The 15606-nt window shown below is 40.5% G+C and overlaps 1 protein-coding gene across 2 annotated transcripts in view; it reads left to right on the forward strand.

The window, feature by feature from the left end:
* ANTXRL (ANTXR like) overlaps positions 1-15606 on the forward strand; it is an 83631-nt gene that overhangs the window by 22113 nt on the left and 45912 nt on the right. For both annotated transcript variants that reach the window (XR_010085675.1, XM_063434779.1), the window contains exons 3-9: positions 1883-1954; positions 6997-7078; positions 7345-7375; positions 8197-8276; positions 9357-9425; positions 10472-10552; positions 13434-13494. Coding sequence is in view for 1 of the 2 variants with exons in the window: in XM_063434779.1 (XP_063290849.1) it covers positions 1883-1954; positions 6997-7078; positions 7345-7375; positions 8197-8276; positions 9357-9425; positions 10472-10552; positions 13434-13494 (476 nt within the window). In the remaining variant the exon portion in view is untranslated. The remainder of the gene's footprint in view (positions 1-1882; positions 1955-6996; positions 7079-7344; positions 7376-8196; positions 8277-9356; positions 9426-10471; positions 10553-13433; positions 13495-15606) is intronic.

The raw sequence follows: 15606 nt of genomic DNA on the forward strand, positions 1-15606 counted from the left end.
AGGGTGCATTGTGTGTGAGTGAGGGTGCTGTGTATGAGGGTGCTGTGTGTGTGTAGTGTGTGTCTGTCAGGGTGCTATGTGTGTGAGGGTGTTGTGTGTGTGTGTGGGGGGGGGGAGGGGTGCTATGTGTGAGGTGTGCAGTGTGTGTGGGTGATGGTGCTGTGTTTAAGGGTCCTGTGTGTGAGGTGTACATTGTGTGTAAGTGAGGGTGCTGTGTGTGTGTGTGGGTGCTGTGTGTGAGGTGTGCAATGTGTGTGTGAGTCAGGGTGCTGTGTGTGTGTGTGTGTGAGTGAGGGTGCTGTGTATGAGGGTGCTGTATGTGTGAGTGAGGGTGCTGTGTGTGAGGTGTACATTGTGTGTGAGTGAGGGTGCTGTGTGTGTGGGTGCTGTGTGTGAGGTGTGCAGTGTGTGTGTGAGGTGTGCAGTGTGTGTGTGTGAGGTGTGCAGTGTGTGTGAGTGAGAGTGCTGTGTGTGTGAGTGAGGGTGCTGTGTATGAGGGTGCTGTGTTTGTGTGTGAGGTGTGCAGTGTGTGTGTGTGAGGGTGCTTTGAGTGAGGTCTGCATAGTGTGTGTGAGAGTGAGGGTGCTGTGTGTGAGTGAGGGTGCTGTGTATGTGTGGAGGGGGTGCTGTGTGTGTGTGAGTGCTGGTGCTGTCTGTGTGTGTGTGAGGGTACTGTGTGTGAGGTGTACATTGTGTGTGAGTGAGGGTGCTGTGTATGAGGGTGCTGTGTGTGAGGTGTGCAGTGTGTGTGTGTGAGTGGAGGTGCTGTGTGTGTGAGGGTGCTTTTAGTGAGGTGTGCATAGTGTGTGTGAGTGAGGGTGCTGTGTATGTGTGGAGGGGGTGCTGTGTATGAGGGTGCTGTGTGTGAGGGTGCTGCGTGTGAGGTGTACAGTGTGTGTGCGTGAGGGTGCTGTGTGTGTGTGTGTGTGAGGGTGCTTTGTGTGAGGTGTACAGTGTGTGTGTGAGGGTTCTGTGCATAGGCATGCACAGTCTATTGCATTAGAGTGTGCACCCTAAAGCACAAACACACATGCCACATGTATATGTATGCGTGTATATATATATATGTATATATATATATATATTTATACACACACACACACACATATATACATATATATACACTGCTGTGTGTGAGAGGGTGCTGTGAGGGTGCAGTGTGTTTGTGAGGGTGCTGTGTGTATGTATCTGAGGGTGCTGTGTGTGTGAGTGAGGTTGCTGTGTGTGTGTGAGTGAAGTTGCTGTGTGTGTATGAGGGTGATGTGTGTGTGTTTGGAGGGATTGTGTGTTGGGAGAGGCAAGTTAATGCAAATATAAATGTATTTTAAAATAAAATAAAAATAATAATAATAAAATAAAAAAACAGGCATTGTATCCACTCTACCGTCTTACCTTTAGCCTGGGAGAAAAGGCTGTGCTGCCATCCCTGGTGGTGAGAGTGAACTCTTGCCTGCGGGGCTAGAGTTCACTCTTGCGAGAGGAACCCAGCGGAGCTACAAGATAGAGCTCCTCCAGGTCCTTTCCAGTCTCCCTTCCTCCCCAGCCGGCGGCCGCATCACACTGCATGTGGGCCGGTGAGGGAGAACTTTGATCTCCCTACCGGCCTGTCATTGAACACAGCAGGGCCAGTGCTCGGATAGTGCTGGCCCTGAATGGACCGGCTGGGGAATCCTGTGACCTCCCCTGCCGTCCTCGGCCCATGGCTAACGCGGCCCACCGGGCATTTGCCTGGTGTGCCCGATGGTCAGTCTGGGCCTGTTCCTATCTTATTTATATTGTATATTGTATTGTATTGTATTTATTATAAAATTTTGTTCATGTTTTTGTTTGTGTTTTGTTCCTTTTTGAAATCTATTTTTCCCTGATATTGGATTGTGTACAGTCCCTTGCTGAGAATGTCATTCATCGTTTTCTCGTCTCGTGCAACCACCATCATGAAGTTGACAGAGGACAGGTACTACCAACACACATACAGAATTGGATGAAGTAAAATAATGTTGCCCAATATGCATGGTAATAGTACTGCTGATTGTAGACTTTAAAAAACTGTATGGGAATATGAAACCTCACTGATCAGCCACAGCAATACAACCACTGGCAGGTGAAGTAAATAACAATGAATATATATTTTCACTGGCACCTGTCGGGGGTGGAATATATTAGTCAGCCAGTAAACAGTCAGTTCTGGAATTTCATGTGCTGGAAGCAGTAAAAATGGGCAAACAAAAGGATCTGAGTGACTTTGATTAGGGCCACATAGTGATGGCTGGACAACTGGGTCAGAGCATCTCCAAATCGGCAATGCTTGTTTAGTATTATCGGTATGCAGTGGTTAGTACCTACAGAAAGTGGTGCAAGGAAGGACATGTGCGCCAAAGGCTCACTGATGCATGTGGGGAGCAAAGGTTAACCCATCTGGTCCAATCACACTGAAGAGCTACTGTAGCTCAAATTTCTGAAAAACATAATGCTGGCCATTAGGTTTCAGGACACACAGTGCATCTCAGTTTTCTGCGAATGAGGCTGCTTAGCTGCAGATTGGTCAGAGCCATGATGACCCCTGTCCACCGTCGAACGTGCCTTCAATGGGGACATGAGTGTCTGAATGGGACCATGGATCAATGGAAGAAGTATGTCTGGTCTGATGAATCACATTTTCTTTTAGACCAGGTGACTGGCTGGGTGCATGTGCATTACTTACCTGGGAAATAGATGGCAGCAGGGTGAACTATGGGAAGAAGACAGACCAGCAGAAGTAGTGTTCTGGCCTTGGCAATGTTCTGCTGGGAAACCTAGGGCATTCATGTAGATGTTACTTTGACATGCACCTACCACCAGGGCCGGTGCAAGGATTTTTGCCGCCCTAGGCAAAAGAAAGATTTGCCGCCCCCCCAGTGACATCACAATGCCCCACCCATATGATCTGCCATATGAACTAACGCCAGTGTTGCACACAGTGTGTGTTTACATTAAAAAGCCTGCAGGGACAAACTATAGACACCAGAACCACTTCATTAAGCTGCAGTGTCCCTTTAATGTGAGGTAAATTAGAGATTAGTGTCACTAATAATATACTAAATTGCCTACTTACAACCAGATGAGGATGGTGATGGGCTCTGGCTGCAGTCTGGCTCCACTGGTCTGGTGTAGAACAGGATCTCTGGAGGCTGTTTGTAACTGTGGTCACAAAAATCAATTTTCTGGGAGAACGGGAAGCAGCTCCATTTTTTGGGGCCCCTTACACAGCTCAAGGTCTGGGCCCCAGGGCCTGACGGTGAGTATGCCCATAAGGTCCACCCATAAGTCCACCTATATGTTCGCTCACAAGAAGTGGAGTGTGTAGGAGATGTGTTATGGTAGAGGATCTAATGTGTGTGCTTATGGAATGTAGTGTAAAAGGATACCAGTTTGTGTAGGTGATACCGTGTGTTTGTGTGTAGTGGAAGCAGTGTGTTTTTGTGTAAGGGATAGAAAGCAGTGTGTGTTTGTGTATAAGGGATGTATTGTGTGTTTCTCGTTGTGTGTAAGGGATGCATTGTGTGAATCTGTGTTTGTATGCATAAGGGATGCAAAGTGTGTTTCTGTGTATGTAAGGGATGCAGTGTGTGTGTCTGTAAGGGGTGCATTGAGTGTGTGTAAGAGATGCATTGTGTTTCTGTGTGTGTGTAAGTGAAGCAATGTGTGTTTGCATGTGTGTGTAAGGGATGAAGTGTGTGTGTGTCTGTAAGGGGTGCGTTGAGTGTGTGTAAGATGCATTGTGTTTCTGTGTGTGTGTAAGAGGAGCAATTTGTGTTTGCATGTGTGTTTCTGTTTATGTGTGCAAAGGATGCATTGTCTTTATGTGTAGAGGTTGCATTGTGTGTGTGTGTAATGCATGCATTGTGTGTTTCTCTGTGTGTAAGGGAAGCATGTTGTGTTTCTGTGTGTGTAGGGATGCATTGTGTGTTTCTGAGTATGTATAGGGATTCATTGTGTGTGTGTGTGTGTGTGTGTGTGCGTAGTGTGAAATAGCTCCCTGTCCTCCCCCCTGTCCTATAGAGATCTCCCTTCCGCCCCTTAGAGATCTACCCTGCCCCTTAGTGGTCTCTCCTCTCCTCCCCTGTCCCTTAGTGGTCTCTACTCTCCTCCCCCCACCTCCCTTAGTGGTCTCCTTTTCTCCCCGACTTTCCATTAGTGGGCTCTCGTCTCCCCCTTAGTGGTCTCTGCTCTCCTCTCTCCCCCTTTCCATTAGTGGTCTCTACTCTCCCCCCACCCTCCCCTAGTGGTCTATCCTCCACACACCCCCTCCCTCCCTTAGTGTTCTCTGCTCTCCCCCACCCTCCCTTAGCAGTCTCTCCTCACCCCCCTCCCCTAGTGGTCTCTCCACCACCCCCTCCCTCCTTTAGTGGTCTCTCCCTCCCCCACATTCTTCTCAACCCCCCCTCCCTGTGTTCTCATCCCCCCGTTCTCCTCCCCTTCTCCCCCCCGTGTTCTCCTCCCCTTCTCCTCTTCTCCCCCCCCGTGTTCTCCTCTTCTCCCCCCTGTAATCTTCTCTTCTTCTCCCACCTCCCTGTAATCTTCTCTTCTCCCCCCCTGTAATCTTCTCTTCTGTTCCTTTAATGTCTTTATGCTGGATACCACAGGACACATTCAGAGGTCTTGTGGAGTTATTACATTGACGCATTAGAGCAGTTTTAGTTGCATGAGGGCGACCTACACGATATTAGGCAGGTGGGTTTAATGTTGTGGCTGATCAGTGTAGTAGTGCAATATGCATAGAGGACAATAGTAAATGCAGTGAATGAATGTTGTTTTAACCAAATGTGTGCTTTTGTTTCACAAAAGTTATGATCTGCGATATTCATTATCACGCTCCACAGCATGGCTTCTGAGCGTGACTGAATTTACTACAGATCTATGTTCATAGCGTAAGTGCAAGCTATGCACAAAACTAGGAAGATAACCGATACAAGCCTGAGAGAGCTGCACACAGTGACACTCTGTCATTGTCTGCAGTGATAAATAATACAATTTGTTTACAAAATATTTTCTATGGGTCTGTGAGACCTCAACATATGTAAAGGTCTCGCCATTACATTAACCCTTTCAGTGCTACATAACTGTATACCCTGAGACACAGAAATGGGAATTACATTAATGAATCAAGGCTGGGGCCAGCAATAGCTGATCATCTTGCTCTATGACATAAATAAATACATTTAAAAAAAAAAATGTCTAGTCATATAGGTATACCCGCTATATACCCTTAAGATATATATATATATCTCAAGTGTCTGTGACAGGCCAAGAGATGCCCTGTCTTCTGGCCATAAGTGATTAACCCATTTAAACTCCATGAAGGGCTTGGGGAAGTCCAGTTTTCAGTAGCCCATGTTGGGTAGTGGCCCCTTACCACGTTACAATAAATGACCACCTTCAATCTCGTATTTAGTGAGGGGGTTCAAATATCCTAAAACAACAAAACTTAGAACTTTGAGTAAAAATTAAAAAAAAAATGTACACAAAATATTTAGCACTTCGCTGGAGTTTGAAGGAGCTGGTACTAATTTATAATGCATTAGACAGATGGAAAACATACAAAAGGATAAGTTACAAATCACAACCTGTAAAAGGGAAACTTGTCTTTGAAATTCTTCATTATGATACAAATGTATGTGGTTGTAGCTTCTGAAGTGAGTTCTCCCCAAACCTAGTTCCTGAAAATTTTATACAGTTTTCCCTTTATTTTCAGAGTAAGCACTGGCTGTTTATGTACTGCTTTTGTGATAAACTTTGTTCTGTTTTGATTTTTTTGTGTGTTTGTTTTTATGTATGGAGCCCACTGTGGTAGCAACACACTTTCTAGTTGAAAACTAGAATGCCCTTCTTCCCCTGAATGGGAGATGGTTAATAGCTAGGGTTACCAGATTCACCATGTTTTCAGGGACACATGGCACTTATTTATAATGATGGGCAGCACATGAAAAGTGTTGTCCTGTACAAAAATATATGTGTCCCTGAAAACATGGTGGATTTGGTAACCCTAGATAGAGCTGCAGCACTGTGCTAAAATGCAATATTTTTTATATAGTGCCAACATATTCTACTGCACTGTACAATAGATAAAACAAGACAAACAATAAATATAACAAAACATATTTGACATACTGGAACAGTACATTAAAGGACCACTATAGTGCCAGGAAAACATACTTGTTTTCCTGGCTCTATAGGGTCTCTAAGTCCAGCCCACCTTCAGGGCCCCCCCTCCCGCCAGGCTCTAGGGGTTGGAAGGGGTTAAATTTACCTATTATTCCAGCGCCGGGGGGGGGGGGGGGGAGACACTCTCCTTCTCCTCTCCTCCTCCTTCTCGTCGTCATCGGCTGAATGCGCATTCAGCCAGCCCATAGGAAAGCATTCTCAATGCTTTCCTATGGACGCTGGCGTCTTCTCACTGTAAAAATCACAGTCAGAAGCACGGAAGCGCCTCTATGTTTATAGAAGAAAGGGTTAATCCTAGCTGGATCTGGCACCCAGACCACTTCATTAAGCTGAAGTGGTCTGGGTGCCTAGAGTGGTCCTTTAACCCCTTAAGGACACATGACATGTGTGACATGTCATGATTCCATTTTATTCCAGAAGTTTGGTCCTTAAGGGGTTAAGAGAGCCTTGCCTCCATGTGCTCATAGGAATTATATATTTTTTTAGCTTAGAATGTCTCTTTAACTCAGGATCTTGTACAGGCAAAAATACAGAAAATAAATAAATAAAGGGAACCATATGAATGCACCATATGTACTGAAACATAAGTGTTTGGTCTATATTGATTTCTGAACAGAATATTTTTTTAGTAAATCCAGGGGATTCCCATTTGTGTTTTGTGACTACAAATGATTGACCCTTAATAGTTAAAACAAATGCTATTGCATATGCTGCCCCTGCTTTAGAGGGGTGATGCAACTGTTTGATTTTTTTGTTTTGTTTGTTTAACACACAATTTCTCTGACCTTTTAATAGAGATGCGATTAGACGAGGCCTTCACATCTTACGTTCAGAGGTTCCAGGAGGAGACACTTTTATGCATGAAGGGCTTAAAAGGGTTTGTATTTTGATCCTTTTCATATTTCCTGAAGTTGGCATAAAACAGACATTAGATTATTGATCTAATCCTAAATATTTTCGATCTTTCGATTCAGTTTGTTTTAGGTGGCCACTGACTATCATTAAATTAATGCGTTCTTGCTGGGCTAACCTTTTGACCTTTTAGTCTGTGATGCTTTTAGATGATTAAATTAAGTTTGAGCTTTTAGTGCTTGATGCTGTCAGATGACCAGTTCACCTACTGTTCCTCTTTGTGAATTACAGGCAACTGAACAGATCTATCATGAAAATAGTGGTATGTTATTCATTGTATTCCCATCGTAACATTTGATTGTATTTTTAAAATTAATAGTATCTACTGGTGTTCATTGTGATCAATCACTACCCTGTTTCAACAATCATAATAAGGAATGGAATAAATTCTTAATGTACACATTGCCTCCACCTGCCCTCCTAAATATATGGACGACAGAGTATGTTTACTTAGGGCATGTAAATCCACAATGAGCCAGAAAGATAAAAAAGCTCAAGTAGGCAGAACTGGGAACTTTTGAGATGTCTTCCTAAAAATTAGACCTTGGAGAAAGTCACCCAATGTAGTAGAGATACCAGGAGATACTGAAGAAACACATAGACTTTATAGACATATCCGTGTACATGTTAAAGGGATACTATAGTGCTATTGATACAAATCGGTATTCCTAGCACATAGCTCACTCTGCCTCCAAGCCCATTTACATCCACTTCCCATCTCTGTCTGGTCTATATGAGTTAACTGCACTTCTGTGTAGTATTTACCAACCTGGCAGAATTCACGATGGAATTAAAAATGTTATGCAAAACCATTAGAACTGGAAGATATCTCCAAATCCATACATTTTTCATTTTATATTTTTTTTTAGATAAAATTCCCAGTTCTCTTATAAATTTTACAGAATTTGTGGTTTGCTGTTATTTTTTTCTTTTGGTTTCTTCATAAAATAGTCTGGATACTACACTCTATATTGTAAATATTAGGCCAGTATTGGCATCCAGCTATATACTGTATACATAATGAAATGCTGTGTTTTGATAATTGACTGTGCATTGATATATTTTAAAATTATTACTTATAAGGTGCCCGTGCAGCTAGTGTTATCATTGCTCTAACTGATGGCGAATTGCAACAAGCTCAGTTCTCCTATGCAGAACAAGAAGTAAGTTCTCAAATTTTATGTGACATTTAAAGTAGCAATAATAAAAACTCATATCTCCGTTACAAGTTATAGCCTGATGTCTTTCTTTGTATATGTTTACTCAAAACACTGTTTTGAATTCTTGTTGTTTGAGACCTTTCTTGTGTTTCAAAAGGTTGATAAAAAATTCAGAGTTGGAAAAATGAATTTGCAACAGTTATCAATTTTGAAAACCTGTCTGCTGTGAAAAATGTGCATAATATAAAAATTATGTTAAATCAGTCTTTACTGTCACGTTATTTAATAAACTCTCTCAGTGGTTGGTGAGGTATCTCTATGAGACTCTGTTTATTAGATGTCACCATTATAAACCTCTCGCAAGTACCCATCCTACAGACACTTATTAAAACCAAAATAGTTGGTTTATGCCCATTGTTCACAGACACAATCTAGATAAATGGGGATAAGGTGTGCAATCCAAGTTATATGTTGGTAGTAAATAAAAGAATGCATTTCTAGCTGTTTGGTGCCTGAAGTGTTCTTTAAATGTCTTAGCATAACTTTATTTTTAGGGCAAATAAAATAAAATCTAATAACTAAAATTAACTCACGTTCACTTTCACTCACCATCATTGTGTACCAACACACAGCATTGTGAACTTTAACATTTTGTTTTAGCCCTGCTGTAACTTGGTCAACAATAGGCAAATAGCAAGTGATAAAGGAACACTCTCACATTTATACCAACATAGCTCATTTATCTTGTTATGAGGGTAGGAGTGCCCAGGTGCCTCTTTACCTTCAGGCATGTTAAACCGTTAATCCCTAAAGTTGGGGCTCTGACGCCCGGCACTTCAGCCCCTCAGATTATTTTCCTCTCTGAAGTGCTGGATAAGGAAGAATTGTTCAGGCAGCTGCTGATAGTCAGAGAGTGCCAGTTGACGCTCTCAGCCTATCAATGGCTGCACACTGAGAAAAAAGTGCGTATTCCGTTTATCTGACTAGATTTGTAGCACCTAATATAAATTAACTATGCTAATTAACTTTGTATTGTGTATGATTTAACCTTGTTTGTTCTCGGGAATTGTCTTTTGATAAAAGGCTGAGAGAGCTCGAAGTTTGGGTGCGATCGTTTACTGTGTAGGCGTTAAAGATTTTAATGAAACACAGGTAAGTGTACAGATTTGTGTGCTTGGGAGTACATTTCAAAAACTGGATGACTGTTCCATGTTAAGACCCATATCTAATAGAATGTTATAAAATTAGTGTAAGCTGATGTTTGCTTTATACAGCATTTCCCTATTATTATGTTCCAATTCTATTTCGTGCAGGGCAGAACTCATATGTCCTATATGTCATCTGCTTTGTTTGTGTTAGCATTTTCCTTATAAAGCAGTCCTTTGCTTGGAACATGCTTGTTTCACTAATGCAAAATAAATATATATATATATATATATATATACCCATCTGCCTATAGGAGGACAGTGTCCTACCGTATCCATCACACAATGTGCTACTGTTTGTGATTGAATAATTAAATAGTTGAGAAGCCAACTTGTGGGTCCCACCTTTTTACTAAATATGGGGTACCTTTCCCACCACTAATCTTAATTTCTCATATGCAACAAACCATTTCATCTGCATTTTAATTGATCAATGTATCTCACTACCCATATTTCTTAGGAAAATAACATTCACTCACACGTTATCCAACTATTTAATGGTAATGATAGGCTGCAAACGCTGGGGATGGCTTAGCTCAATGCTCACTTCCTATCACGGCTATCCAGATTTGGATTGGACAGATCGCTTATCTGAGCAGTAGCAGAGGGGCCAGGTTTTGGATGTCGTTTTCCCGAAGTGCTCAACAACAGTTTGACATAAATGATGGAATGCCGTGTAAAGACTCCTTGCATCATAACCACTACAATAAGATTTATTGGTCATGATTTTTAGAGTGTCCCTTTAAGCCAAAGACAAGATAATGAATGTTTTAGTTTTTTTCACTAATTGACTCAAAAATGACACTAAGGTATTTTCACAACAAAGCAACAACATGCTGTTTGCATGTTTATTATGTACAAAATCACTCACTATAACTCAATTTTGAGCAGTTCTATCCAGATATAAGTAAAATATGTCATAGTGCTAAAGGCTAAAGCTTGAAGAAAGGAGAAATAGTGATTGACACATTTAATTATTATTTGTTTTCACAGCTCTCGACAATTGCTGACAGTATTGACCATGTGTTTCCAGTCATGGGTGGATTTCAGGCATTACAAGGAGTTATAGATTCGGTGAGTACATATTAAAATACAATGAGGGAAAAAAAAATTAAAAAAAATTGTATGACCGAGTTCCTTTAGTGACGCACTTCTAATCAATTTTATATGTACAGTTTCAGCTAAGTTTTGGGTGCATCTAGTAAATGATATAAAATCTGCAATACAGATGTTTATGCAGAGTGATAAGACAGTAAAAAGCCAATAAGATGTGGAAGCTGTGGACTTGTTATCGAGTGGTTGCTTACAGTCACCAGTGGGTCTAGTGAGAGAATAGATAGAGATGGAAGAAAACCAATGAGAGATACACAGAATCAGAACATCAAGATGAGGCAAACTTAAAATAGAAGATACATGGCTATAGAGAGATTTGCATGGACGATGTACTTCTATATGCGTGATTATAATTATGAGAAGGCGCAGACATAGCCTTAAATCTACTGCAGATGGCTGTCATTTAGCCCATAAACTGCGCTTCCTGTGATAATCTGCCAGCCAGCATCATGGGAAATGTATATGAAGTAAGAATTCAGAGGGCCACGCAGTAATAAACCATCAGTGAAATGGCAGCCATTAAATACACACTAGAATATCTATAAATATTGTACAAACCGACGTGACAAACAATTGAGAGACAAATAGTCTTTATTTCCCCAAACCGATGACTGAGGATGGGTCAATGCTGACTACAGAGGAAGTGTTGTGTAAATAAGCAGTGAGGGTGAAATTGTAAACACAGCAGTGTTTGGTTTGGGAACCTTGACCAGTGACAGTTTTGTCTGTTGTACAGATGGCATAAGGAGTCCAGGGAGTGTTTACATCTGTTTTTACCTCAGAAACAGAAACACGGGAAGCCATTTCTTATGTGTATGTGTTGAGTACTCCAATGCAAAATAAGTTAACAGGATAAAGCTATTAAACATGAAATGGCAGAATAATACTGAAAATATGTCAAATTAAAAGGAAGCTAAAGTGCAGGCTATGTTACAAAGGGAACCGCACTGACTGAGGCCATTAATATATGTTTTTTGATACTCAGTCAGGGTTGTGGCATAAGTAGTTTATACATAAGAGCACTTCCATTAATCACTTAGGATGAGAGGAACTGCAGTGTAAATTGATATCTGTCATATTACGGATCCTATCAGCTTATCCATTGCCCTGTTCACTGTTTCCAAAACATATTAAGCTATCCGCAGAACCATGGTGTGGTCTGTTACTCAGCTAATTTTGATCTGTAAAAAAATGGATGTGTTTCGTAAAACTTGGATAAAATTGATCATTGTTTACACTTAGGTCTAGGTTTTGAAATTCTATACTTTATTCTCATTTGTACTGTTACGTAATACAGACATATATCACAAGCCAATACATAATGAAAAAAAAAAATCTAGGTTTTGTAAAAAAAAACTAATCTCATTAAAATTTGTTTTTTCCCCCCATCAAATGTCTGTATTGAAATGTTACTATTAAAACTGTGAGTTAGTAGTGAAGAAGTGTTGGTATGCAAGGCTGGACTTTGTTGTGTACGATTTGCGCACAGTACAGACATAGAGGGACCGCCACGGTACCTCCTTGATGGATAGCTGTTGGTGCAGTGCCAAGAGAAGAGAGATACGTCTGTCACTCTGTCACATCCAACACGTCCCATGGTACCAATTAGGCTAACAACCTTGCTCAGTCAATGGGCTAAAGTATTTTACACCCGAGAGAGGATTTTTGAATGAGGAGATGTGTGCACTGATAAAATGGTAGGAGTATTACTTGGGTGTGTAACTAAAGGTGTGGTTTTGAGCAATCTATTTGCCCAATCACACAATCATACTGACATAGAAACATAGACATAGAATGTGATGGCAGATCAGAACCATTCAGCCTATCTAGTCTGCCCAATGTTCGAAATACTTTTAATTAGTCCCTGGCCTTATCTTAAGTATAGGATAGCCTTATGCCTATCCCACGCATGCTTAAACTCCCTCACTGGGTTAACCTCTACCACTTCAGCTGGAAGGCTATTCCATGAATCGACTACCCTCTCAGTAAGGGTACTTCCTGATATTATTTTTAAACCTTTGCCCCTCTAATTTAAGACTATGTCCTCTTGTTGGGGTAGTTTTTCTTCTTGCAAATGCACATACCTCCCAATAATGTTAAATGACAAATAGAGATACTTCATTTTAGGGGTGTGAGTGGGGGTTTGGCCAGTTGTAGAGCTGTTCCAAGAAATTGTAGTTGACTTACTAAAATAAATTTAAGCAAGCAAAATATATTTTAAAAGAACAGCATACCATATCAACACAAAATGACTTCTAAACACATCTATGATAGATTAAAGATACATAAATGAAGGTTTTACTGCTATGTTATAAATTCAGATTAAATTCAGCAACAATACAAAGCACCTACAAAAGAGGGGCAAAGGGTAAAAATTAGACTGAGGGATTTTGTCCCAAAATAGGGATGGTCCCTCCTAAACAGGGACACTTGGGAAATATGCACACAGAAGCACTCATACATATATTGCGCAAACACACACACAGAAACACTCACAGAGAGACATATACGGACATTGCACACACCAAAGCACTCATAAACACACATTGTCGTCGTATAAAATTACACACTCATACATAAGAACACCAACATCCACACACGCAGGAACATTCTACACATAAATGAACACTGGTATTCTCAAGAAACTCTGAGGCACATTAAAACTGCACACAATAGTAAGCCAGCTGAAATGATCCATACATTTATGTATGTGCAATAGTTCCTTAGCCTAGCAAGACAGCGGTGTGGAGCATTTTGGCACTTTATGTAGTGGGTAAGACTGTGGTCACTTGACTGGCAAAGTCTCTCCTCAGTGCTAACAGAGAAAGTCTTCTTCTTTCAGATTCTGAAGAAATCCTGCATTGAGATCCTAGCTGCCGAACCTTCCAGTGTGTGTGCAGGAGGTGAGGAAATAGTTACCATAGTAATAGTAACTCTTGATGGCCAGTGCAGCAATGCCCTACATGTGAACATGTGGCAAAGGAATACTGTAAAAAAAAACAGAATACACGCATGCAATGTATAGGAAATGTATGCACGATTTAGTTATTTTTGAAAGTATGTTTTTGAAAGCATCACTTTGAAGTGTAATGTTTTGGTATCCAAAAAGGGGTTGCAGAAGTCATAAAAAATGCAGTCAATTAGAGAGGAAATGTCTCCGCTTTATACTTTATAATATTCAGTTTCTTTCAGTTGTTGTTGTTGTTGTCCAAGTGGAAAAACGACTAAAGTCCATTCAAGCTTCGTGAAGCCCATTATTTAGAAGGCACACCCCACCACAATTGTAGCCATCTCCAATTATACCACAAAAAGGGAAAACCTCATTACCAACTCCATAATAGCAATCTGATTTCTTCTTGCATCAACAACCTGATTACACACATGTAAAAAAGCATCCAAGCCTTTTTTAAATTTATCGATATAATCTGATAAGACAACCTCTTTAGATAGAGAATTCCACATCTGTATTGTTCTTACTGCAGAACCCTTTCCTCTGCTGTAAGTGAAAACACCCGTCTTCCAGTCTCAATGGGTGACCTCTTGTCTGTTGTGTATTCCTGCTAGTGAACCGGTCAGCACATCGAGGTTTGTACAGACCTTGTATATATTTGAATAGTGCTATCTTAGGAAGTGCCTTTTTTTTTATAAAGGAAGCAATTCCAGTTTTTCTAGGCTTTTCTCATAACTAGTGTTTTCCATTCCCCTTACTAGTTTTATAGTTCGCCTTATCTGCACTTTTTCTAGTTGTGCAATATCCTTTACAACTGGTGCCCAAAATTGCACCACAGATTCAAGATGCTACCACTGATTTGTTAAAAAAAAAAAAAAAAGGCAAAATTATATTTGGATCACATGAATCAAAACCCCTTTTTATGCACGTAAGCAACTTACTAATTTTTTTCAATGGCAGACTGGCATTGCATACTGTTGCCTAGTTTGTGATCTATAATTGTTCCTAAGTCCTTTTCATTTATTGTTATCCCTAACATGACCCCATTTAATATATAAGTGGCTTTTGGAATTCTTATTCCAAAATGAATGACTTTACGTTTATCTGTATAAAATGTCATCTGCACTTGCCTGCTCAAATCCTGTTTATCCAAATCCCTCTGTAGAGAAGTTATATCATGTTTATGACTGTATTTTCTTGCCTAGTTTTGTGTCATCTGCAAACACTGACAAATGACTTTCAGTGTCCACTTCAAGATCATTTATAAATGGATTTCGGGGAAGTGGACCCTGGATAATCACTTCACTTGACACTTTTGTCCAATTTGGACATTTTCCATTAAACTACTCTCTTCACTCTATCGTTAAGTGAGTGTTCTATCGAAGAGTACAATTTTTGGCTAAATTAACTGAATTCGGTTTTACTAGTAACCTTTAGTATGGAACTGTCTTATGTATTATAAATAACTTCACAACCACAGATGGTAAGCTCAAAGGATCTGTAGTTTTCGGGTTGAGCTTTTGAACCCATTGACCCTGGGTCTTTGTTTACATTAACTTTAATTTCTGAAGCACTTAATCCTGTGTTAGCCAATCGCCTGTTTTCTATAAAGCTTTTGTAACAGGGATTTGCAAATCTACATCCATAGATTCATCTTCCCTATATACTGAAGAAAAGCAATTGTTTAGAATTTCTGCCTTGTCCCGACCCTCCTTGATTAACTTACCCATATCACTTTCGAATGGACCTACACTTTTACTGTTAACCTTTTTGGCATTAACATACTTACAAAAAACTTTTGGGGGTTGATTTTGCTCTCTTTCGCCATGAGATTTAGCCCATCTAATCACTGTTTTTGCAAGCCTTGGTTTGTTATGTTTTATCATTTCACAGACCCTTGTACTAAGCCACATTGGTTTTAATTTGTGTCTTGCATATTTGTTTCCCAATGGTATGTATTTTTGTAGAATTTGTTTAAAGACATTCCATTTATCCTCTGTGCTTTTGACAGTGAATATTTCCTGGCAGTCAATTAGTTGTAAAGATGCCATTACCACGTTGAATT

This window comes from Pelobates fuscus, chromosome 10, assembly GCF_036172605.1.
Source record: "Pelobates fuscus isolate aPelFus1 chromosome 10, aPelFus1.pri, whole genome shotgun sequence".
NCBI classification, from domain to species: domain Eukaryota; kingdom Metazoa; phylum Chordata; class Amphibia; order Anura; family Pelobatidae; genus Pelobates; species Pelobates fuscus.